This window comes from Saccostrea cucullata, unplaced genomic scaffold (assembly GCF_032062105.1).
Source record: "Saccostrea cucullata isolate Sc308-1 unplaced genomic scaffold, CSIRO_AGI_Scuc_v1 ctg542, whole genome shotgun sequence".
NCBI lineage: Eukaryota > Metazoa > Mollusca > Bivalvia > Ostreida > Ostreidae > Saccostrea > Saccostrea cuccullata.
Genome location: NW_026926534.1, coordinates 52,501 through 79,244, shown reverse-complemented (window position 1 = coordinate 79,244; position 26,744 = coordinate 52,501). Strand labels below are relative to the sequence as shown.

The 26,744-nt window shown below is 34.7% G+C and overlaps 2 protein-coding genes across 3 annotated transcripts in view; one reads left to right on the top strand and one right to left on the bottom strand.

Moving 5' to 3' along the window:
* Positions 1-980: 980 nt before the first annotated feature.
* On the bottom strand, positions 981-7,413 carry LOC134271964 (serine/threonine-protein kinase pim-3-like). 2 transcript variants are annotated; one of them, XM_062754201.1, is made up of 5 exons: positions 7,265-7,413; positions 4,014-4,120; positions 3,477-3,888; positions 2,506-2,682; positions 981-2,380 (listed from the first exon to the last, which is right to left on the bottom strand). In XM_062754201.1, exons 1-5 carry the CDS (start codon positions 7,287-7,289, stop codon positions 2,181-2,183), a joined length of 921 nt encoding a protein of 306 aa, XP_062610185.1. In that variant the 5' UTR covers positions 7,290-7,413; the 3' UTR covers positions 981-2,180. The 2 variants fall into 2 exon arrangements, with proteins under 2 accessions (XP_062610185.1, XP_062610184.1); XM_062754200.1 differs by lacking the exon at positions 7,265-7,413 and adding an exon at positions 4,249-4,545.
* A 5,575-nt stretch (positions 7,414-12,988) lies between these two features.
* LOC134271963 (inner nuclear membrane protein Man1-like) overlaps positions 12,989-26,744 on the top strand; it is a 15,590-nt gene continuing 1,834 nt past the window's right edge. The window contains exons 1-13 of the mRNA XM_062754199.1: positions 12,989-13,883; positions 14,420-14,466; positions 14,963-15,017; positions 17,224-17,282; positions 17,614-17,666; positions 18,945-19,105; positions 19,462-19,563; positions 20,738-20,840; positions 21,515-21,635; positions 23,354-23,390; positions 24,803-24,899; positions 25,072-25,177; positions 25,384-25,462. Coding sequence (XP_062610183.1) covers positions 13,004-13,883; positions 14,420-14,466; positions 14,963-15,017; positions 17,224-17,282; positions 17,614-17,666; positions 18,945-19,105; positions 19,462-19,563; positions 20,738-20,840; positions 21,515-21,635; positions 23,354-23,390; positions 24,803-24,899; positions 25,072-25,177; positions 25,384-25,462 — 1,900 coding nt within the window. The 5' untranslated portion in view covers positions 12,989-13,003. The remainder of the gene's footprint in view (positions 13,884-14,419; positions 14,467-14,962; positions 15,018-17,223; positions 17,283-17,613; positions 17,667-18,944; positions 19,106-19,461; positions 19,564-20,737; positions 20,841-21,514; positions 21,636-23,353; positions 23,391-24,802; positions 24,900-25,071; positions 25,178-25,383; positions 25,463-26,744) is intronic.

The following is a 26,744-nucleotide window of genomic DNA, read 5'->3' as shown; positions in this document are numbered from 1 at the left end:
CTTTTCTCATCCAATTCACTTTTTGGTGTTTGCAATGTATGCATAATTGTAAAGGTGACTTCGCAAGGCATTTAGTGTACAAGACATAGGGTTGACTCGATTTACCTAAAATCCTAATCTAGTACCATTCAGTAAACACTTTCTGGCTTCTAGTGTATCTAAATTATTCTTCACCAAGAATTAAATAAATACATAAAATAAAAAAAAATTAAAAATAAAAAAATATTTAAAAAAAAATTTATATTAATAAAACAATGTAGCATTTTATTTTATTTCAAAAAAAAATTATTATGAGAAACACTACCGCAAAAGTCTTTGAACACAGAAGAGAATTTTATCAAATCACGAATTGGACTCAACTTGCTGGACATCAGTCGTCCCTCACCTTGACACATTTCGCGCCGTCCACGGTTGCGTAAATACTATTAAGTCCGCTCTGTGACCTACTTTTAACCTTGTCTACGGCCTATCACGCTGCTATAGCCTGCCGTATATATTGTTCTATATTAAACCCCGCGAGTCGCCCAGGGTTCAGAATCTGCGCAGTTCGTGTATATAAACATTGTATACCTACCTTTGGCACGGTGCCAAAGAATGTCGCGATAATGTATTCAATAAAAAATCCGATTCAAGTTTTAGAGCTAGACTAGATATCGACGGCATATTTCTACCGTGGCATTTTTTTCATCGTTTTTTTTTCTTCCTAGTTATATAATGTAAACATTTCATATTACTCACTTCTGACAAAATTAGAATTCGGCTAATCACAGCGTAAGTTTGCTGTTTGAAATTCCCATCTTTTCTCATTTCCAATATAAATATATATACTTTTCAGAAAACCACAGAAAAGTTTTTTAGGGGAGCTCTACTTGCGGCGCTGATAAACTTTAAATTCTAGATTTATCAGCGTCGTTCAAAAACTCGAAAAATTCTTTCCAGTGGCTTTCCGTTATATAAAAATAAAATACGCAACAAGCAAGTAATTTTAAAATTCAAATTTTATTTTATTATTTTTTAAACCAAGGATTTTTTCCATTTATTTATCATTCATAAAAAAATAAGTTATATACAATGATGCAATATTTGAGGTTTATTGACCATCAATAAATTAACTCCCGCTCAACCACACAGACATTTCATGTCGCTTATAACTCAGCATTTTCACAAACACTATTCCCATATAAAAACAATTTTTCCACGCATTTATACAATAAATTAAAAATGGCTATTTACAAATGAGAAAAACTTTCCGATACAAGTATCCATTCCGACTTGAATCCGAGAATAATGAGGTGTATGCGGTGTCAATGAATTCTATTGAGAATGTCTGCATTTCTGAACAATGAATGAGGGAAAAAATATGGGAAAAAAATCGGGCAGAAAAAAAAGGCAGAATTGTGTCAAATGATTTAATCTACTGTAAGAATATTTAATGATAAGAGTATTTGTTAAGTTTTTTTTCCTTGGTTTCTTTGAATAAAAAAACCAAAACGTCGAAAGATAGAGCATATAATTTCAATATAGGGCTTATGGTCTATTTAATGCCATGAGCATCTTGTCAGATTTTCTAACTTGAAATTACATATGTTAAAAAAAAGTTATGCTGCTAAAAGATTTGATAGCACCAGACTGTTGTGTAAACATTTTTTGAAAATGCTTTCAAAGGAGGAAAATTGTTCAGCAATGCAAAGTACCCTCTTCTGTGCTTAGCTTGCATTGGAATGGCAGTGTGGGTGAAATTCCTATTCAGAACTCACACCTTAGTTTTTTGCAATTTCTTACAAAAAAATTATTTTTTCCTTTCAAATGAATACATTATTTGAGCATTTTGTTTTGCATATTTCAGCATCAATTGAACAGACATTTTTTTCTTGACCTTTGAGGTTATCATCCAAAAAAAAAGTCATTTTTCAATTGTCAATTCTTTTCATTTGGAAATCTTTGGCATCCAGTATTTCTTTCTGATCACATTAAAATTAAGAAAGTTTCTTGGAGAAATCCTTCTTCTAATGTCCAAAGGAGAATTTTTTTTCGGTACAATATCCATCTGACGAGAAAAATTCCCTGAGGCTTGGAATAGGAAGTGATTGAACACTTTCATTGGTTCGTTGAAGTTTCACTGTCTCCCAACAAATAAATAATTTGAACACTACTGGGGGGGCTAAAAGTTTCTGTCAGCGTCATATGCTTTCTTGGCTGCTCATACTCTCGCCATCCATAGAACCTGTTGAGGACATATTGTTATTGGAGGGGGTGCGAATGACAAGTTTATCCACAGAGAGGGGGGTGGGGGCCATCCAAGGGTGAACTAGGATATCCTCTAAACTGGGTCGATCGGACGGACGGATGGACAGACACTTCCTTATCAAATCTTTTGCTTCTGAAAAAATAAAATAAAGAAGTCAATTAAATATTCTTCCAATTACCCATTTCCAGGAATATAAATATTTAATTAATTTTTTTTTTCTTCAAATTTGGGATTGTATAATAAATTATTTGACTTACCATGTGAAAGTCTGCCCCTGAAGCAAACTTCGGCTTTCATGATCTGCTCATCTTGTTCAAAAGGGATGTCTCCACACACCATATCAAACAAGAGAATACCCAGAGACCACACGGTGGCTGAGCGACCATGGTACCGATGAAACTTGATCCATTCAGGTGGACTATATACTCTTGTTCCTGAAAAACACAAATACACCAGGTCAATTAATTACTTGTTATTAATTAATGGACAGGTAAAAAAAAAGTAGATGTTTTACTGAATGAGTCATTAACAGCCCAGAGAGCACTTAACAAAGGGCTTATTTATGAGTAATAGATTCTACAGGTGGAAGCAATTTTTGTTAGGCATCACTGGTCTATTGAGTGAAATTTCTGGGACAATGGTCACGCTTCAGTGATCAAGGAATATCACTGGGGCATAAATTTACTGCACGGCCATATGCTTCAAATTTTTCAACCATAACAAGAATATTAGATAATTAGTTGTGTCAAAATCAATGTGCCTTTTAAAAGTCAGTTTGACCCTCCAGCTATTAAATGACCAAGCAGTTAAGAATGGGCTCAGGTATTTCTAATGAATTTGTCACATGGTGCATTTCACAATACCAATCCCTACTGTGTTGGAAGTTTATAGCAACTACAATTTAAAGCCCTAGTGCCAAGGAATGCTAGCGCGTTTGACCTTAATCCATACCACATGTATTAATCCCGCGGTCAAATCGGGTTTAATCAAATAAGAGTGATTAGATAACGCAGACCAAGTAAAGAGTTGGCTGCTGTGCTATAAATAGCACAGTCAGTGCGCTGCTAGATGCTGATAAATTTTGACCCGCTAGGTGCATCTGCCAGCTCGCGCGGTATTGGGGTCGGGAAAACCTTATATGGAGGATCGGATCGACTTAGAAATTTACACAATCCAGTGATGCCAATACAGAAAATATCACAGAAAATTCACAAATATCGACACTCACCATCAAATGTTAAATACACTGTGTCTCTTAGGAAAGCCCCAGAGCCGAAGTCAATTAATTTCAGTTCTCCTGTTTTCAAGTCAATTAAAATATTCTCATCCTTAATGTCTCTGTGAACTACTCCGTTTTTATGAATGGCGATTAAGGTCTCCACAATTTGTCGGAAAAATTTTCGGCTAGTTTCCTCGTCTAGAGCACCTTTCTCCGTGATAAAGTCAAATAAGTCCTGTACATGCTCAGGCTTTTCCATCACTATCACAAAGTAGTTTTTCATTTCGTACCACTCAAACATTTTTATAACTCCATTACACACTGACACTTTTTTTAGTAGACATATTTCCAGCGGAACTTGATGCCCGTTAATGGATCCCCATTCTATCACTTTTTCTCTTGCTATTAATTTTATAGCGACCTGAAAAGAAACAAAATAATTTTTAAAAGCGTGTCATAAATTCATACAAAGTAACAAACTTGGATATTTGACACCTGCACCTAATGACATTTAGCGCGTCCCGTTTTTTCCGCGGGAAAACTTACTGGCATATTGTCTCGTTTCCGTGTTCCAGCGTACACCGTGCCGAACCCTCCGCTCCCCAGAGTTGGGCCAACATTGTAAGCTTTAGTGAAGCTTTCCTTATCTCGTACTAAAAATCATAAAACAAAACAAAATATTAGTCAAATCCAAATCAAGCGGTTCTATTTCACGTTCCTTGACAACACTGCCCTAACATATTGTACACGGATCCAGGCAAAAAAAATATTCAAAACCTACCTTTCACGTCCTTTTCCTGAGGCGAATTTCCATTACAAGAAAACATATTTAAATTTTCCTTTTTTGAAAACATATCCACACTAAAACATTGTTGCTGTTTAATGTACGAGAATCCACGTCGTTGCGAGCGAGTCGACGGCTTGTTATTATCTGAGCATACAAGGCTCTGTGTTTGTACTATGAAGTTTCAAATCAACAATTGCGGGAATTAGAACACGATTACTCCGCAGTAAGTGTCCCTGCCCACTTGGCGACGTTCCAAAAATATTAAGGTGATCTTTAATCGTTTTTCATGTAAATATTGTAATATTTTAAGAAAATGAATTTCTGTTGAAATTTAGAATACCGAAAAACACAAATATTTCTTACAAATTTGGAGTAGACAGGGGAACTACATTTCGCGGAGATTTTCTGTCTGGATCTAGCGTTCACTATATTTTGGCTCACGGCCAACACACTATTGCGCTTCACTGCATTCATGGAATGCGTGTTTACAGATCTTAGCCAATCAAAAGAGTTGGCGCGTTTTAGATCAATTGCATTACGTATCGATTCATGCCCACCTCGAAACCAAAACAAAGCAGCGTGGTTATAGAGCAAACATGAAAGTCAGAGACATCTTGTATTTTTCACTAGCTGTGAATGATTTTTTTTTGCGTTTTAAAAACCTATTTCTTTTTTCAAAAAATTATACATATAACTATCTTCTCACGTTTGACCACAAACTTAAAACATTTTGTAACTAAATAATGATTGTTAGAAAACAAAAAATGTTGAGATCACTTAGTAGAAGAGATTTTGTTAATAGCATATATATTAATGGTTTATAAAATAGTGTTTTAACTATGAAGAATTTTAAAGCGCGCACAGCTCGGCCGCATTTTTTCCCACGGGTAGAAGCTAGGCTAGGTAAAGTGAAAGGCGATAAAGGAATACCTTTGTACCTATCTACCTACCCCACGCTATTTATAGAAGTTAAATCAACAAACAGTGTAACCGTGTGACGCTAGGTGAATGGTAAAGCAGCCCGCGCTCATACAGACCAGTCACGGGACAAACTCGCTGGTCTTCGGTCAAATATTCATCTGTATGATCATCACATGTCTTTATTGCTTTTTATAAAATGTTGACATTATTTCCTCCTGTTTTAAGACTATAATTTCTGTCAAAAGATTTGTTTAAAAAAGTAAAAAAAAAACAAAAACAACTTTTTATTAATATGTTTTCTCTCAAAACCTCAATATCGCATGTGTTCATGTCTACCATATATGACAAAATTTAGAAAAAAATCAATTTAATGTGGAAATTTAGTTCAGGCAGCTTGCTTCCTGGCCTATGGGCAGACAACTTCCTGATGATACGCTCAAGATAGGTAACAGTAGGTCAATGTGGGATAACTCGTATTTCCTCTTTATAAAACCTGATACATCAGTTATCTACCTCGGATTAAACAAGATTGTCCTGGAGCCATGACAAAGGTGTCAACTATTTAAACAGATGAAAGCCAAATTCCGTCTCTTCCTTAATCAGTTCATGTGAAATCCCAAGGCGGAAATCTGATTGTTGTTTAAGAATTTAAAATCAAAAAAAAAAAAAAAAAAAAAACAGGCCTGAATTTTTCTTCCTATTGAATTAATGAAAAGATCCAACTATATTAAACATGACATATATTCGGTTGAAAATATAAGCAAGCAGGTAAAACAATATCAAAGCCTTTACAACATGAAGCAGTTTCAATATATATAACTCTTTACTATAACCGGACTTGATGTAAATTATCCGGACATACATAGGCATTCATCATTTTCTATAGCTGCAGATCTGTAGCGTTATGGTTTTATATATTTGTCTTTGACCATAAGGCTACAGATCAAAAAAGGTGCAATTTACGGCGAAATATTTTTTGCGCTCTTTTGGGGAGAATTTCTCCACTTTCTAGCATTGGTCAATCAACTACCTTTCACTCCCTAATTCTAGACACATTCTGTATCCAATATGTATAGTTTATCCACCTCCCAACCATTTATAGTTGTCTCTACAGGCAATAAACTCGCCTGAAGTGAATTTTCAGTAATCTAACAAATAATTTTAATCAAGCGAGTTTATCACTTGTAGAGACGAGTATAAATGGTTAGGAAATGGATAAAATATATAGATTAGTTCAAAAATGTGTCTAGAATTAGGGAGTGAAAGGTAGTTGATTGACCGATGCTAGAAAGTGGAGAAATTCTCCCCAAAAGAGCGCAAAAAATATTGCGCCGTAAATTGCACCTTTTTGCACTACGGGATCTGTAGCGTTATGGTCAAAGACAAAGACAAATACATAAAACCATAACGCTACAGATCTGCAGCTAATCATCATGCTCTGCTATTTTCAAGTGTTCGACGACTGCATCATGTGCTAAGGGAGGTAACCACAATAATTTTCATCACAAGTGAACATAACTTAGAGTTACTCCGCTTGCTCTTCTCTTTTTCGCATTACGTTGTATTCTAGATGAAATACAGACCAACAGGCACCGGGGAGGGGGGGGGGAAGACTTTTTTTAAAGATATACTAAACAGTTAAATTATGCTTAATTTACAGTGGTGCGCGACAACCATACTTCCGAAAAATTATTTTGCCTGTCTGGAATTTTCCATTTTGGTTAGATGTCCCGTCAGTCCTAAATACTGCACAAACGATAAACAAAATACGGAAGGGCAGGGTGAAAATCAAAGTTACCAAGAATTATTGTCAGAGTACATGAATTGCTAACAATAAAACAATTTCAAACTATACATATAGAGTATCCTTTATGTTTAAACACAGGGGCTTGCTCACGGCTTGTAATATTTTTTAAAGAATCATACACGGTAATAGTCCAACAACACTGCAGTTTTATTATTACCGTATTATGTTTTTTTTTTTTTTTTTTTTTTTTTTTATAAATAAATAATTATTACACGCCGGGAACAAGCCCCTGTGGTTTAAACAAAGCTCCCAGGTTGCTGTTATAATTCAGGGAAAACTTACATTTAGATATTTTGTCTTCGTCCATTCTGCCACATGCAAAAGTCTTATTTCTGTTCACTGAGTAGTTTTCACAAAGCCAACAAGAAAAAGCGTGCCTCGTTAAAACTGGAACCCCGGTAGAGTTTCTGTGACAGAACTCACTCTAGCGGGTATATATCAAGTCACGTGACCATAATGAGGAGTCACTCAACCTTGACCGAGAGAAAAGTGTTGATACCCTGAATCGTTGACACCTCGTCATTTCTGTACAACCACTTAATCTGTCGTCATTCAGAAAACACTGTCAGTTCCCACTCATCGTGTGACAGTAGTGAAAACTAGTTTGATTATAGTTTATTATCAATATCATGTTTGCTTTAGGAATTATGGTGTCAAGTTTTGCGAAGAGGAACCACCCGAGCTTCTTTAAATTATCAGGAAAAAAAAAACCAATCACTTTTTAAAATATCATTACACATAGAAATGAAATCAATTAAATGACATAGAGGGTGACATCGAAAAGTGAATAAAATCATCATAAATAATAAAATAACTAACTCAAACACTTTTCGATAATTATTTAGAGTTATGAATACATAAAAAAAAAGAACAAATCAAAGTTTCATATCATTTCAGAAATTCAAAATTTCAAAGAGATTCAATGATCATAGTGTTCAAGTTCATTTATTCACTCAAAACCATTTAAAATGCAAATGATGAGTTATATTTTCCGTTTCGAGTTCTATCGATATATAACAGTTACTATATATCGGAACCCCCCCCCCCTTCCCCATGTTTATTGTTAATTAAAGTCATCGACCGATCCAGACGATAAAATGCAATTTAGATCGATGACCTCGCTAATCAAGATCTGTCACATTAGAACCAGGAAGATAAAAACAGAGGGGGTAACGTCCCCCCTACCGCCGAGGGTAGGGTCCACCGACATAAACAGCTGATAAATACAGGTCGTAAACATGCCCAACAATGAATGGTCATTCAATTCATTTAAGAAATTATCCGGAAAAACTGGATTTTGACACTTGAGAAAATCGCTACGTGTGTCGTTAATTGAGCGAGTAATTTCACGCGGGTGTGGAATGTTTCTTACTGGAAGTGTCAATTCCAGATTATGAGCAATTAGATAGAAATATAGAACCATCAAATGTACGATGTGGGGGCGAAATAAATCCTCTTTTATTTCAAGGCTACTTGGGATACAAATAGAACGAGACTCTTTCAAAAAGAGACTTGCTATAAATAAATAATTATATTTTTTCGAAGTTTAATTGTTTTTTCGTTATGAGGCATACGTATATATACATTCATTTGTTTAAATTTCCGTCTTTTAGTAAATCATTTGAAATTTGGGGGAAAAAAGAATTTCTGGATTTATCCTCTCTTGAGTCGTATCAGCAATGATGAAAAAAAAATAGCCAGGGCTTCAAGTTTGGATCAGAGCAAACAAATATTATAAAAAAATACCGGTACATTGAAATTAATGTAGCAAAAAATATTTATCGGATCCTTGGACTTGATTCTTTTTTATTCTACAAGATAAGTATTATATTTCAAGAAACAGTATTTGTGTAACAGTGTTATGCAGTTAGGGTCACTTAGGGACCCATATCATGATGGCCTTACATATCCAACTTTACACAAACGCGTTCCGCACAGACCCATAGAACGGGGGATGCCCTTCCTCATAATATTGCCAGTAATCCATTATATTTTATACAATATGATATAAACTTAAGGTTCATAAACCATCTGCTCACTCATATAAAATGTTGCTTGAACCTGAATGATTTTCCAAAAGAAATGTATTTTATAAGTAAAATACAAACAATTATAGCATAGCTTGCGGGACAAAATTCGACAAAAAAGACACTTCAAATTGGAAAATGTATAAAGGGATAATGGATATTTTGTCATTGGGACCCCATCCCCTGTTCCCAAAAAACGGTATTTTTTCCCCATGAAAAATGTGTTAATTTCTCATTAGTCATTTAAAGCTCCCTTTCCCTATCCCCTAATTAAAGAATCTAAATTACGATGATTTTTTTACTGAATTTAATATACTCATGTACAATCAAGAAAAACATTATATGATAGCAAACACCAGAAACCCAAAATCTTAAGTCTCAGTGCGTAATGATTTACCCAGAAAATCTTAGCCACTAATTGTTTCCTCATGCATTTTTATCCCCTCACAATGGAGGGCGTTTGTGTGTGTGTTTAGTTTGTTTTTATTGAGGGGATACAAGCATATAGTAGCTATGTTTTCTATGTTGTTCGACAAGATTAGGGGACACTCCCCTCCCATGCCCCTCCCCCCGGTTCTACGGCCGGAATGCTACACGGCCCTATTCGGATTTCTTATAATAGCGTACTTATCATAGATAACATTTCATGTTTTGAAAAGGATATTCTCCCAAATTAATGAAAATTAAATGGTACATGCATATCATTTTCTCGCAATTTACTAACATTTTTTCTAAGGACCTTCTACAGTGTTAAAATGACACACCCTTTATGGAACAGAGTCCTGTACCCTTTTAATTGGGAATTTGTAATCGAAAAAGTGACAAAATTTAGAAATATATATTTATGTCTTATACTTATATTAAGTTTTACTTTTGAAAAAAGAGATACTTTGCAGGCTTGTTCCCTTTTCATATCTTTATGAATCATTAAAATTTCAAGATTTCTTTAAATTATAAAAAGAACTGAAAAAACAAGATGTGTTTGTGAAACACTATGCGCCCGGCCGCAACGAAGTTCCAAAATCTATTTTTAGCATATACATGTAGGTCACAGTCAAGGTCACAAGGTCATTGATCTTAATGCCATTTGAAAGAGCTTTATTAGTGGAGTAGGCATGATAGATATAAAGTGTCTATCTCCTATGGTTCAAAAGATATGGTGAAAGTTCGAAAAAGCTGTTTTTAGCATATGGTTTACAGTCAAGGTCACAAGGTCATTGACCTTGGTGTCATTTGAAAGAGCTCTATTTGTGGAGTATGCATGCCAAATATCAAGTCTCTATCTCTCAAGGTTCAAAAGTTATGGCGAAGGCTAAAGTTGACAACAGACAGACAGACAGCTAGACAAACAGATAAACAGACAGGACAAAAACAATATACGCCTAATAAATACTGACATAATAAATTTGCATGTCAATTGGGATTCTTTAACGTAAGGGGGGTGGGGTTAATTTTCAGTTGGGATAGGCCTCATTTACAGGACCTGGATGTATAGCAGATAAAAGAGCTGTTAAAGATGGGAAATATATTTTAAAAAATCCTTATATGCACCTAATCTTTTTAAAATATTGATAATATATTCATCAATGCACACATTTAAAAAAAATTATCTGGTCACTCTGCATTCGAACACGAAACTATGGAGAACTGAGCTACACTATTGTTTATTTAACCTTAGAAAAAGCCGTATCGGGGTAGGGTTTAGGGTCCTACAGCTAGATATCATTGTGCGGTGCTAGAACCCCCTAACCCCCAACCCCCCGACTCGAAATAGAGTTTTTGGAGTTTCACAGTTGTTTTGGTTTATCTGTTGGGAGAGAAATTAAATAACTTATCTTTTGCTGGCATAAAAAATGAAATTTCATTTAAATCTGACTCATAAAAAAATCTAAATACTAAAAAGGCAGCTACCTGCACTCAGAATCAAACGGAATAGAAGTTTATTTTGATATTTTATTACTTTCTCACGACTCAAGAATTCTGAAATATTAATTTTTCTCTGATTTTTAAAAAAATATTTGTCTTATGAAAAGTTAAATTTAATCACATAAATTATCCGACCACTCATCTATAGTAAGGGAGTACTGGTGACCCTGTTCACTGTCCAAGTGATTTTTTTTTTTGTTGTTGTATAATTTTACTTACATCACCTGAAGAACAGGGTGGCACTGTTAATGGTTTCTTCATACATTGTATATAAGTACATTGTATATAAGTACATACACATTACAGGTAAACTTTGACCTACCTGGTCCCCCATCGCCAGCGTCAGTGTGTAGTACATAAATATAGGTGAGCTACCCGTCTCACTGCGAGAATCTCGACGTGGATTTCACGCTGTTACTTAAAATAGATCTTCTGCAAGAACTTAGTGTGCTCGTTTAAAACCCATGGAGATATGATTTTTTCCACAGTATATATTTACCTGATCTTGTTTTTTATTATGATAATGATGATTAATAAATAATTAAATGGTCAGCGGGCACATCACAATATAATTCCTTTTCACAAAATACGAATGTATGCAGCAAAAGCAATTCATTCTGAGGTGTATCTTTTTAAAAATCGTCTATATCCCCTGTAAACACGTAATATTCTTTCCTGTAATCTAAAGTATGATGTAAGGAAGCTATTTTGGGATCAACATGAGTCATTCGTGAAGCAGCAGTAAATATATTGATTGTCTTTATAATTCAATTCTTATATGCTGAAAAATCAACGAACATAAATTCAATGATCAAAAATAAAGAAAAAATGAAAATTTAGAAATTATATTAAAAAAATAAAAATAAAAATTGGGCCTTAGCTAGAGGTGCCTTCGGAAGTAGAAACTCACAATGCCTGCAGCACGTGGTATAAACGGGGGGGGGGGGGGGGGGGGGGGGGGTCCTGACTCCTTCCACGAAATTATTTTGATGCATGTTGGATTCTGAGGAAGGGGGTTTTGGGTAGGGGGGGGGCTTAAAATTTTCATTTTTTTTTTCAGATACAAATTTACCCATATTAAGTTCTGCCTCAGAGAGTGTCCCTTCAAATCCGTTTTCTAAAACATTTAAATTTACTGTATTTACCACTTTCTGAACTGAATTCATAATTTTGTATCAGATCTTTATTCTTATATTCTTTTTTTTTTATTTATTTTTTTAGATGGATTTAGAAATGTTGGAAGAAAATAACTCTTCACAAATTCACCTAGTTGAAGTGAAATAGTTGGGGCTGGCTTATGTCAGATAAACCAGTGGCGGATCCAGGAATTTTGTAACAGGGAGCGCAGTAGAATGCAGGGGGGGGGGGGTCTGATGGCTGTACTAAAGCTCCCAGTGGGCCTAAGGCATGGTCCTTGGTGGGGGGGGGGGGGGGTCCGGGGGGCAAAGCCTTCTTCTTACAAATAAAAGATGTTTTTTTTCTTCTAGATTTTAGGATAATGGAGATATGAATTTTACATACAAAAATTTTAAACGGGGGGGGGGGACGCCTGGCGCGCCGGCCCTGGATCCGTCTTTGAAGATAATCTTTTTGTTGTCTGCGCATCATTCGAATTCACATTTGAAATGAAAATTAGTTCGCTTTATTGTTATGTATACATATTATTATACATAAATAATTATCACGATTTTTAAATGCCTTATATCATGAGGGGTATATAATTAACAGTTGTATGATGTGAAAAAGTCTTTTTATCATATTCCTGTCTGTATTTTGATAATAGTTAGCCTATTTTACAAAGAATAAATGCTAAAATTTTCGAAAATCGTCATATTCATCATCCTTGATTTTACCATATTTTTCTATTAATGTAATTGATTTTCGGGAATATCTAAAATAAACATCTTCGCTAGTCAAGGGTTTCTGATACGCTACTCTCGCGTATCAGAAACCCTTGGCTAGGGAAGATGCTAAGATGAAGTGCCTAATATTCTTTTGTTTGATCCGCTCCTACTCTGCAAAGCATGCGTATTATTGATTTTCTCAACTTCCTGTGTAAGCCGCAAAGATGGCGGAAAAAATTACAGACGAGGAACTCGTAGAAGAATTGAAAGGCTATGGTGAGGTGGTAAAAGTGCCGATCGACAAGAAAAAACGACCAATACTGATAAAAAAGTTAAATCATTTCAGGGCTCGAGACAGACCTGCCAATCAGGGAAAGAAAACGACGCCGTCTCGATCCAGACAGACAAAAAATGTCGAATTCAGCTCTGCTGAAGAAAGCGAAGATGAGACAGTTGTTCCAGTCAAACGCATGGCTGGAAGACAAGGTCCACCGAAAGAAACTGTGTCGTCCTACTCTAAAACAGACACAATAGAAATATCCCCGCCGCGGACTCGAGCTGGAAGACGCAGCACGAGGCGGAGTGGGGTGGGGGGTGAAACAGTGACCCCGGCCCCGAGTGTGCCATTGAAATCATTATATCCTGACCTGTCTCGAGAAGTGGGCGGGGCTGCCGTTATAAACTCCTCAGTTAATTACTCGTATGAATATCAGAATGAATTCACAGACTCTGATCCCGATGAAAGTATGTACGAAGTCGAAAACAAATCTATGAACACAACTTTTCAGTTACAAGACAGTTTTGTTGATAATTACAAGTCACCGTTAGGTCATTCTGTTAAACAGCGCAGGTCAGCGGGGAGGGGGAATTCCAGGAAGGCAGAAAACGACACCACATGGTCCGAGTATTCTCGTGGAAAATTGAACAATATCACGGACAATAGAGTAGAAGATGAACACGATAATCATGTAGATCACTCATACGAGCCCAGAGCTTCATTCATTTCTACCAGCATTCTGTGTTTAGTTGTTTGTTTCTTTTTAATTGTTGGAGCAACATACATTTACCTTCGTCAAGACATAGGCAGCACACATTTTGGACAGAGTAAATAATTATTTACTTTTCTTAGTTGTTGATAATTGTTGGTTTTGTTAGCAACCTAGTAAAAATAATTTTGTAGATGACATTCGACTCGATTAACTTAAAAAAAAAGAAAAGGGCGAAATGCAAATTTTTTAAAGATTAAGATGTGCACGGGAAGGTTTCATAAACAAAGAAGGCAATAGGGCCTGATAACATTGTTGAGGGCTCTTTAAAAAACAGGAAAGTTTGAACTAATGAAACATGTGAAACTGTAAATAGTACAATATGATGAGCATCTTAGTTTATTTTGTCAGGTCTGACAATATCTACAACTAGGTTGGACTAAATATCTTTTTACTTTTCTATCCATTTCATAATATAAAATTTTAAGTCCTTTTTATAATTTTGTATTCAAATAACTACTTCAATATTGAATATAGGATGACCTACAATACTGAATATAGGATGGATATTGAAATGTATAACTTGCATGGAAACATTTATTTAATGAATCTTTGAGTTTTTTGTTTTTATTATTTTAAAACTTTTTTCTTCAGGAGGTGATGATGATGTGGTATATCCCAAGGGAAAAAATCAAACAGAGGTAAAAGAAAATCTGAAAATTGGTTAATTACTGGTATTAATTAGGTTAATTACTGGTATTAATTAGGCTAATTACTGGTAATTATTAGGCTTAAATTTAAAAAAAGTAATAAAAAAGGTACTTGAAAAGTTGATTGATTTCAAGGGATATAAGTAATTGAATGGAATATATACAAATGATGCAGAATATTCATTAATCACTTCATAAAAGTTCAAATATAACAGATAAATGAAGTGTAACTGGTGAATACAGCTTTTTAAAATTCGGTATATATATTTTTGTCACTGGGACCTATAAATTACTTCGTTATATCCGTAATTCGTTATAACTGTATAAGAAATTCATTAAATTTATATAGCCGGGGATCCAAGATGACTTCGCTATATCCGTAAATTCGCAATATCCGTGTTCGTACTAAACGAGTTTCGCTGTAGCTTTTAAGAATTGATTTTTATTGAAGACACTTTCTTTATATGATTGTTATTTTTGTTATCAGTATAAAGGGGCTCAGCAGATTGTGGTGAAAATCGAGGAATATCTACGTAACAAAGGTGAGTGGAAGAGTTATCTCTCTTATCAGAGTATCAAGGGACGTACCTTAAAGAAATGACACCAGGAAATGAAATGTAATCACAGGCAGGTATGGGTAATTAACAGGAATTAATGACAAATCTGATATACAGTGGCTGAGCTCCAGATAATTTTTTTACCAGAAAGTGTATTTACTCCCTGAATTTCAAATCAATGTAGATTTTAATTTTCATTGAAATGATTTTAGAGTAGTTTTTTAATCATGTTAATATACAAGTGTTTTAGAAGAGGAGAAAAAACTACAAAGGACAGTGTCTGCATTTACTTATATACATTGTAATTTTGGAAATACAAACAAGACTTTTGGCTAAAACTGAGGTTCATTCTATTTTGACAAGGAAGATGATACAGTAGGTATAGTTATCACAGGCAGTGTCAGGCACTTAATGTTTTCCTCCATTTAAGATGATATCTTAAAAAACAAGAGTAAATGAGAGAACAAATCTTCATTTATATGGGAAGTAGAGAGAAATCAGAAATTGGCAATGGACCCATAATAAAAAGGAATGTTATGTACAGAACTCATGCAGTGTATCCCAAAAGCACCGGTCCGTCGGACAAAACAAGTGAAAATCTTATTGGTCTGATTCCCTAACTAGTAAAATCGGTCCATTTGTCCGAGGTTTGTTTTGGTTGGGTTTTAAATTTTGTATTTTCTAATCATCATTTAGACGCTTTAACTAATACCAAAACACATTATTTAAAACATTTGGTCGATCATGATTGTTTTAAAATCTACTTTGGCCACGATATTTCTAAAATATTTCTATAGGACAGTACCAGGAAAGAAAAAGAAACATTTCAGTTATGTTTTAATGTGTGATTTGTTTATTGATTCGTACGATGTAAAGAAACATTGTTTTGATCATTATATGATAAAAGTTTTGGACCGGTGAAAACTTGTTTGGTCCTGTAAAATTGTTTTAACTGTCTCTCCGAATGTGTTATGTGACGATTTTTCTTTTTTGCAAAGACTGCCGTATGTAAGCATCTTACTAAGCAGAAAACTCTAAAATTTTAAGAGAACTCTTAATCGGTAAATTAAAAAATATGCAAAATCAATTATAATCTAATTCTCTGATTTTTTCTCTGGAAATCTATATTACTGGTATGAATGTTGCTGGTTATTAAAACACTTAAATCTGTATTTCGTTTTGAGAAAATTCAAACACTGATTTCACTTCATTTCATATCATTTGCTAAGTCGTGCTTGTATTATTCAACCCATTGTACATAGGGCTGGGACGATACAACTTTTTCTATATCGATACGTATCACGATATTTGAGCCACGATACGATATGTATCACGATATGTTTAATTGCTTATAAAATCTGTTTTTGCATTGAAATAAACAAATTATTTCTTTGCAAATAAGAATAATTTATTCAAAATAGTTGTTTATATGTTGTAAAACAAAAATATTTTACTCAAGTGGTGTAAATTATTATTTATTTCACAACTTATTTACTTTATATATTAAACCCCAAATGTTAAATAAACAAAGAAAAATAGAAGTAAAATTTGGGGGGGCGATATTTCGATATTTCTTCATATGTATCGATATGCGTATCGTCCTCACATGTATCACGATATATCGATATCTCGATATATCGTCCCAGCCCTAATTGTACACAGTATTTCCGTGGTGTAATGCTTATCTACGATTGCTAATGCTTGACTGTACTCTCAGCTCTAATTTTTAATGTATATTTTGAAAATTTCAATGCATATTTCTGCAAATACACACCTTATCTGGAGCTCTGCAGTGGATTACATATCAAGCAAACACACTTATGATGAGATCATTCGGACACGGAAAAACCTTCAAACATGATAGTTGTAATACTACGTTAGAGGAGTCAGTATTGGAAAACTTAATTTACATTTATTGTTACCTAAAATTCTGGGTTTAATTGATACATATACAAAGTAATTGTAACTTAGTTACCTGCCTTCAGGTTCAGAAATCTCAGGGAAACGATTGTAATAGTTAATTGTCTTTGGAAATTTTCATCTGTATTTTTTGCATTTTGTACATTTACAATTTTGAATCTTGTAAAGTTTACGACTTTCTCTTTATGCTCTTAATTTTATTGTGCATTCCCATGTCCCAGAAATCAGGTTTTTTTTAATAGGCTGTTTTTTTTGTTTTTTTTTGTTTCAGCAAATGGAGAAATGATAAAATGGGAAGAATTGAGAAAAACAGTGACAGAAAGTGAAGTGGTAAGGCCAGATATTGTAACCATGGTAACAGACGTAAAGAAACACCAATCTGTCTCACTGTTAGACCGAAAGGATTTTTTTTTCACTTGTGCACTTTACTAACAGAATGAAAAAAAGTAGAAATTCAAGCAAATTATGTTTACTTATACTATTCTAAAATTGAAAGAATATACATATGTAAGACTCTTAAAGATGTCCAATATAAGCTACTGTTCTAGGATGAAAATCCATTAAAGATGATGCATGAAAGACACAATTAATTTATTTTTTCAGTTGCATATAATGGAAGATAAATACATGATAAATACATGAAGTACTCTTTAATTTTCAGGAAATGAGGAAGGCGAAAGAGCTGATCCTATTTAATCCTAAATGGGGCATCAGGTACAGTCAGGAATACTGTGTCACCCCCCCCCCCCCCTACCAAATATTTTTTGCCCTTTCAATCTGGCAAATAATTTTGCCCAGATTTAGATTTGCCTGGCCAAATTGGTGCATAGAGATAATCATGGCTTTCTCAAATCCACCTCATTTTAAATTCACTCACTTGTAGCAAAGGTGAAAGGAGTGTAAATCAAACGGGGACAAAAAAATAAAATAAAAAAAAAAAAACAAAAAAAAACCAGTAAACCCTTGGACAGAATCTCTTTGTACATTTTTCCATGGTTTAATTCGCTCAAACCTCAGATTTAACAGAGTGAAGGCTGTAATCTCTCTTCCATTGTAACTAAATCTTATAAATTGACATTTACTAAGGCTTAAATAAAAAATATGTTTGTTTCCTGTAACATTCCCAAAAAATTCAGGGTCGGTAGGTCGGAATTTTTTTTTTCTTTTGCTTATGAATGGTCAAACATCCCCAGACTGAATATACTAGGTGTCATATTTACAGTGGACACCCAACATGGCATCCAAAATGGCTGCCAAGCGGCAGAAAACGAACTTCAGAAAATAATGATTACTCTTAATAACTAGGGTAAATATAAACTAGGTTGAGATATCTTATGTCTCAATTTAAGCTACAAGCTAATTTTCTTTTTTTTAATAAATGGAATCAGCTGATTGATCAAATGAAGTTTTGCCATTTGTCAGAAAAAAAAATCCACCCTGGGGTAATTTGAATGGGTCGGTCGGGTTACAGGAAACAAACTTTTTTTTTTTTAGGCCTAATGATGACACTCAGTGAAAAACCTTTCAGGTTAGATGTTTTCATAAAGTAATATCTTATGTGTCATCACACATAGATTTCAATGATAATCTGCTGTTTTGTTGACTAGATAGTGTTTGTCACAACATGAGAAATATTTCTAGTGGTTTCAAATGTAAATAAGCAAATACCAGTATGGCTGGATCTCTTTTCACTCAAATTATAATGGAAGAAGTATTTAAAAAGGTGCCACCTTCTAAAATTAGTCACATATCTATGTGATTTCACAAAAGACTTGATTTTGCTAACTTACTTAAATTTTAAAATTTCTAAATTATACATCATAGATAAGTATATTTTAAATTCATCCATTACAAATGCCCGTCTGTAATTAACAAGATACAATTAAATCCACAAGTCATTAAAAAAATGATGCTTGTTTTGGTCTGATTACAACTTTTTGTGAATTTTTCTTGCTTATCAAAATTTTTGATAACTTCTGATCACTATTTCAGAGCATATGATGCAAATAAAAAACTTGTTGAGGCCGATACAGGAAAAACGCTGACTGAGGACCAAATATCCTACCTCCAGACTGATCCAGACCAGGGTCTGATCACAAGGGTCTGGAGATCCATGGAAAAAATCCTCTTTGGACTCATCCTCCTTCTTATTTGTAAGTCTAGAAAATGAAAACCTTACCTCTGAGTTGTAAGTCTGAAATTATAAAATCCTACGTATGAGTTGTAATCTAAAACATGAAAATCCCATGTCTGATTTGTAAGTCTAAAACATGAAAGTCCTACTTTTTATTTGTAACACTAAAACATCCTTCTTCATATTTGTAAGTCTAAAACATCAAAATCATTCTTTTTAATTGTAAATCGTCCTATGTCTTATTTTCAAGTAAAAAAAATTAGATATTGTGGGTTATTGTATGTACAGTACTTTCAGTACTGTGATTTTGACTACAGGTGTAAGAGTGGTGATTGTGTATGTACAGTACTTTCAGTACTTTGATTTTGACTACAGGTGTAGGAGTGGTGATAGTTGGGTTCTTCAGCTGGCGCTACCACAGAGGTCAAGTGGAACGGGAACAGAAGTGTGTGTTTGAGCTGGTGGAGAAAATCATAGGTATGTATATAAAGAGAGAATCACATTAGGTATATGTGAAAAGAGAGAATCATAGGTAAGTATATAGAGAGAGAATCACATTAGGTATATGTAAAAAGAGAGAATCATATTAGGTATATGTAAAAAGAGAGAATCACATTAGGTATATGTGAAAAGAGAGAATCATATTAGGTATATGTAAAAAGAGAGAATCATAGGTAAGTATATAAAGAGAGAATCACATTAGGTATATGTAAAAAGAGAGAATCATAGGTAAGTATATAAAGAGAGAATCACATTAGGTATATGTAAAAAGAGAGAATCACATTAGGTATATGTAAAAAGAGATAATCATAGGTAAGTATAAAAAGAGAGAATCACATTAGGTATATGTAAAAAAGAGAGAATCACATTAGGTATATGTAAAAAGAGAGAATCACATTAGGTATATGTAAAAAGAGAGAATCACATTAGGTATATGTAAAAAAGAGAGAATCACATTAGGTATATGTAAAAAGAGAGAATCACATTAGGTATATGTAAAAAAGAGAGAATAAAATTAGGTATATGTAAAAAGAGAGAATCACATTAGGTATATGTAAAAAGAGAGAATCACATTAGGTATATGTAAAAAGAGAGAATCACATTAGGTATATGTAAAAAAGAGAGAATCATAGGTAAGTATATAAAGAGAGAATCACATTAGGTATATGTAAAAAGAGAGAATCATAGGTAAGTATAAAAAGAGAGAATCACATTAGGTATATGTAAAAAGAGAGAATAATATTAGGTATATGTAAAAAGAGAGAATCATAGGTAAGTATATATATAGAGAATCACATTAGGTATATGTAAAAAGAGAGAATCATAGGTAAGTATATATATAGAGAATCACATTAGGTATATGTAAAAAGAGAGAATCATAGGTAAGTATATAAAGAGAGAATCACATTAGGTATATGTAAAAAGAGAGAATAATATTAGGTATATGTAAAAAGAGAGAATCATAGGTAAGTATATATATAGAGAATCACATTAGGTATATGTAAAAAAGAGAGAAAATTGCAGGTGAGTGTGAAGAGAATAATAATAGTTATGTGTAACAAGAGAAAATTATTGCCATTAGATATGTGTAGACAGAGAAAGTCATCAACTGGAGGAACTGAACTTGCCTAATCCTGGTTATTCTTTGCAGATTTAGTGAAGGATAATTATGAACTACACCAGGAGAACAACAGACATCCAGAATTTATTGCTGTTTCCCATGTCCGAGATCAGCTGTTACCACCAAAACAAAGGTATGCAGGTCCATTATCAGCTGTTATCACCAAAACAAAGGTATGAAAGTCCGCTGTCAGCTGTTATCACCAAAACAAAGGTATGAAAGTCCGCTGTCAGCTGTTATCACCAAAACAAAGGTATGAAAGTCTGTGGTAAGCCATTATCTCAAAACAAAGGTATGAAAGTCTGTGGTCAGCTGTTACCACCAAAACAAAGGTATGAAAGTCAGTGGTCAGCTGTTACCACCAAAACAAAGGTATGAAAGTCCATTATCAGCTGTTACCATAAAAACAAAGGTATAAACGCGGTCAGCTGTTATAAAAAAAAAACGAAGGTATGTAAGTTAGCAGTCATCTGTTATCTTAAAACAAAGGTTGGAAAGTCAGCGGTCAGCTGTTACCACCAAAACAAAGGTATGAAAGTCAGCGGTCAGCCCCAATTTTTTTACAGAATTATTTTTTTATCTTTCAGAGGTACACAGAGGTGGATTATCTGAATATGTTTAAAAAAGAAAGATCCCAGACATTTGTTTTCCAGCCATGTGTTGTTGATAATGTGTCTATATTAAACTAAAAACTGCATATACATGTAGATCTAGCATCTCTGCTTTACATTGCATTACTAATTTTCATTTATCATGACAACTTTTATTTACAGTATTGATACATCATATTGGTAATTCTATATTAAGACAGAAGCTGAGGCCCCGCTGGGAAAAAGCCGTGAAGTTTATCGAGGCGAACGAGTCAAGAATCCGAATCGAGAACCAGACAGTCCAGGGGGAGGATTTCTTAGTCTGGAGGTGGCTCCCGGTAAGTTAGGTCTATAAGTGGTTCCCTGGTAAGATAAGTCTGTAGGTGGTTCCCTTTTAAGGTAAGTCTGTAGGTGGTTCCCTGGTAAGATAAGTCTATAGGTGGTTCCCTGGTAAGATAAGTCTGTAGGTGGTTCCTGGTAAGTTAGGTCTATAAGTGGCTTCCATTAAGATAAGTCTGTAGGTGGTTCCTGGTAAGATAAGTCTATAGGTGGTTCTCTGGTGAGATAAGTCTGTAGGTGGTTCCCTGGTAAGATAAGTCTATAGGTGGTTCCCTGGTAAGATAAGTCTGTAGGTGGTTCCCTGGTAAGATAAGTCTGTAGGTGGTCCCTTGGTAAGATAAGTCTGTAGGTGGTTCCCTTTTAAGATAAGTCTGTAGGTGGTCCCTTGGTAAGATAAGTCTGTAGGTGGTTCCCTTTTAAGATTAGTCTGTAGGTGGTTCCCTGGTAAGATAAGTCTGTAGGTGGTTCCCTGGTAAGATAAGTCTATAGGTGGTTCCCTGGTAAGATAAGTCTATAGGTGGTTCCCTGGTAAGATAAGTCTGTAGGTGGTTCCCTGGTAAGATAAGTCTGTAGGTGGTTCCCTGGTAAGATAAGTCTGTAGGTGGTTCCCTGGTAAGATAAGTCTATAGGTGGTTCCCTGGTAAGATAAGTCTATAGGTGGTTCCCTGGTAAGATAAGTCTGTAGGTGGTTCCCTGGTAAGATAAGTCTATAGGTGGTTACCTGGTAAGATAAGTCTATAGGTGGTTCCCTGATAAGATAAGTCTATAGGTGGTTCCCTGGTAAGATAAGTCTGTAGGTGGTTCCCTGGTAAGATAAGTCTATAGGTGGTTACCTGGTAAGATAAGTCTATAGGTGGTTCCCTGGTAAGATAAGTCTATAGGTGGTTCCCTGGTAAGATAAGTCTATAGGTGGTTCCCTGGTAAGATAAGTCTATAGGTGGTTCCCTGGTAAGATAAGTCTGTAGGTGGTTCCCTGGTAAGATAAGTCTATAGGTGGTTACCTGGTAAGATAAGTCTATAGGTGGTTCCCTGGTAAGATAAGTCTATAGGTGGTTCCCTGGTAAGATAAGTCTGTAGGTGGTTCCCTGGTAAGATAAGTCTATAGGTGGTTACCTGGTAAGATAAGTCTATAGGTGGTTCCCTGATAAGATAAGTCTATAGGTGGTTCCCTGGTAAGATAAGTCTATAGGTGGTTCCCTGGTAAGATAAGTCTATAGGTGGTTCCCTGGTGAGATAAGTCTATAGGTGGTTCCCTGGTATGATAAGTCTATAGGTGGTTCCCTGGTAAGATAAGTCTATAGGTGGTTCCCTGGTAAGATAAGTCTGGAGGTGGTTCCCGGTAAGATAAGTTTGGAGGTGGCTTCTGGTAAGATTATTGTGGAAATTGCTTTTGGTAAGCCGATAGCAACTTTATGTCTTGTGCAAAAAAAAAAAACTTTGTTGAGAAACACTCATATACAGTAAAATCTGTGCAATCGGACACACTGTGAATACCGACATTAAATTTCATTCTCATTTTACTGTTTTTTTATGCTCTTTTACACGATGCAATCTGACATCCTGTCTATTCCGACACAAATTTGACTTCCATTGCCTGTGGGATTAGATAGGTTTCACTGTTACTGTGACTCTAGGTAGAATGTAAATAAAGATGTACTAAAACAAAACTCAGTAATTACAGTACATGTGGTAACTGATTAAATCTTTTTCCTTGTAGGCTTGCTCCAATGGAGGAAAATACTGGCAGGGTCAAGGTAAAGTCAACAATTTTCATATATCTTTATTTTTGCTCCCCTGTTTTGTTTAAAAATATGTTTTAGCTGTACAGTAAGCACCAGTTAATTCACTGGAAAATAGTCCCATTTAGAAAACATCTCTCTATGTTCCTTATATACTGAACAAAAAAAGAAACGCATAATCAGAATAATTTGAAATTCTAAGTTTTCAGTTTAAACCTTGTATTATTTAAGCGATTTTAGAGTGTGTTGTGATAAAAATCAATGTTGCAAATTGAAAAGTCAAGGTGAGGTCATTTTCATTGCCCCCAAATTCAAGGGGCATAACAATATTGACTGTGCAAAGTCTCAATGTTAGTGGGTTTCCAATGTACGGATATCGTGGGGGAATATCATCTCATTTTAGTCTCATGTGAATAATTTATGCATTTTTATGCTGATTTTTTCATCCAGCAATTGAAGCGACAATTTTTACAGCAAGTTCTGAATCGCATGAGGTGATGAAGGGGGGGGGGGGGTGTCTGACGGTCCTGCCTGGTTGTGGTTACCTGCGGATGGCCAGATAGTGGTCTTCAGACGTTAGTTTTAAGGTTGCAATTTCCTGTTGCGTAGCTCCATTTAGTATCATGGTTAGCCTGGTTGTATTCATCTTTGTCTGGGCGTGGCATTGCAGAATTAACAGTGCAATCAAATCTTAAATATGGGTTTAAAAGAAGTGTTAAAAGTTTCTCTAAATCCAAAATATCAATGAAAATAGACATCTGATTTAGAAGAAATCATGAAAAACACTACTTTCATAAACATGTTTAATCAAGGGAGATAATTCAACACGTGGGTTTTAAAACCCCATGTTGTCCTTTAAATAGGTCACAGGTATCCAATGATATAAAAAACAGTTGTTTCATGTACATTTTAAAAATTTCTTTGACGAGTAAAACAATATGCGTTTCTTTTTTTGTTGAGTATATAAGGCCATGCAAAGTTAATTCCTTGGTTCTCGGGCTTTTTTTCAAGAAATATGATGAGGGAGGGAGGCTTTTTTTTAAAAATACTTTCTATTGCCCCCAAAATATGATGAGGCTGCTTTTTACATTGTACAAAACCTCAAATGATGAGGGAGGTGATTTGTTGTTTTTCTTTTATTGATTTAGCAATAAAAGGATCAATTAGGCACCCTTGGAAGAGATAAGGGAGGGCCTGAGAACCAAGAAATTTTTTTTATTTTGGCCTAACTAATCTTGCTTACAAAAAAACCAAAATTCCAATTGCCTGTGACTTCCTTTAAGCCAGATTTTACATTGGAAATTTAGTAATTTCTGCTGTGTTTGATAATAATGAAGAATAAATCTGAAATTAAGATTACAGTTTTAGAATTTGTCTTTACAGAAATGTTCATTCATTTTGTTTGAACAACTTTATTATAATTTCAGCATTTGGTGAGAACAACGCATCGTCAGGTGGTGGAGGGGCCCTGCCCTATAGTCCTACCCCGTGTCTGAAAATCAGAAACATGTTTGATGCAGAAATGTGAGTCTCTGATCTTAATCCCAGATACTCTAGCACTAGGATTTAAGATTTTCATCAACATTTTCATTAAAAGTTTCCATATGTTTTGTCGAATCCTTTGGAGAAATGAATCATAAAAGCTCTGTGCTTCCCTAATGAGGGTTCTTCTAAATTGTTCTGTTTTTGTTGCCAGGGAAACAGACGAGGATTGGGAAGTGAATGTTCAGGACGCCATATTGGAAAAGTGCAAAGGAATTATGGGAATTCTCCATATCTATGTGGACTCCAACTCGAAGGAGGTAATTCACTGCAGCACCTGAACTCTTTACCACTTACTGAATTGTGGAACATACACTTAATGTTCCTGTCATAGAAATATGACGTTACTTTTTCCCCAAAAGCACTTTATAGTGTACGATACAAGTTAATCAAATGTAGCACTGTATCCTTTGTTTTACAGGGGTGTGTGTACATTAGATTTAACACTGTATCCTTTGTTTTACAGGGGTGTGTGTACATTAAATGTAACAGCTGTGAGACGGCCTACAGTGTGTACAAATCTCTTCATGGCTGGTGGTTTGATGGTAAGTTAGAGCGGATAATTATCATAATTAAATTATCACCGTTAAATGGGACACTTGTTGGATGTGTCAGTTTAAGATAATTTTTAAAATGTTCAGTTGGTTTTAATAATTCTAAAAAAAAGTCTTTACTAGATCTATGGACTTAAATAGGTCCAAAATCAAGTGACATATATTTAACATTTGAGGAGCTGGCTTATATCTAGACTTTGCCTCCTGCCCGATCTGTTTATATATTTATAAGTGCTGCGCAATATCACTGGTTAACTGGTGTATCCCGATTTCGTTCTTCACAATACGTATCGCAGTATTTTTTTTTTGTGAAAATCGGTTCGGGTTCGATATGCTATAAATTGTTATAAAAAGAGTTATTTGCCCTTTTCAATGTGAAATATGGCGGCAAGCGATGTGAAGTGTGATCAGAAACCAGAGACATGTCTCTGTCAGAAATGAAAAGACGACAGCTGTTATATGAAACCCTTTCATGTTAAAGCCGAATCTGAATATTACAACTTGATTCTTAAAGTTGTGCCACAAAAAACTTAGTTTGCCAGTTGCATGGACACAACACGATCAGGCAATAGCAATATTAATTTGAGTATACATGTAATTTGTGTTTTCATATAACATTGATGAAAGGCAAATTTTAATAGAAATTTTATATTGTGATATATTGCAATACAAAATATAATATTGCAATATACCGTGATACGATTTTTCAGTCACTATACCAAGCACTAGTACAGTGGAGCCTCATTTGTCCGGACGCTTTGATTCCTAGTCAAGTTGTCCGGATACAAGCGTCCGGATACCTGAATCACCAGTTAAACAATACAAAATATCATTACAAACTTCTGTTCCGATGAAAAATTGTCAAGATACTGAAGTGTCCGGATATCTGGCGTCCGGATATTTGAGGGTCCACTGTATTTATTACATAATATTAACATTTCCGATGTCTTTGTCCGAAATACAATTACAAATAGTTAATGTACTTATTTCTACATCAATGTACTGGTTCATCGATAGGCACGCTTAAAAAAAAATCATGTGTGGGACGGGACAAATATAGAGAAAGAAGTGGGGTTAGAGCACATGGAGAATCAAGAGCATGTAAATATTAGGAATAACTGCCAGATTTTTTTTTCTTTCATGATGATGATCAATCAGTTGACTTAGGTGATCATTTTAATTCGGCGTTTATGCAAATTATCATGCAAGCCACTGGATTGATCACATGAAATAAAAAAAAATTAGACATACCGTATAAGTAGAAATTTTAGCG

Excerpts from the sequence above, each read along its gene's own strand:
- LOC134271964 (XM_062754200.1), bottom strand. The coding sequence starts at position 4,321 with ATGTTTTCAAAAAAGGAAAATTTAAATATGTTTTCTTGTAATGGAAAT. Across the intron at positions 3,889-4,013 it reads GGAAACGAGACAATATGCCA|GTCGCTATAAAATTAATAGC; the intron begins GTAAGTTTTCCC and ends GTTTCTTTTCAG. Across the intron at positions 2,381-2,505 it reads CAGGGGCAGACTTTCACATG|AAGCAAAAGATTTGATAAGG; the intron begins GTAAGTCAAATA and ends TTATTTTTTCAG.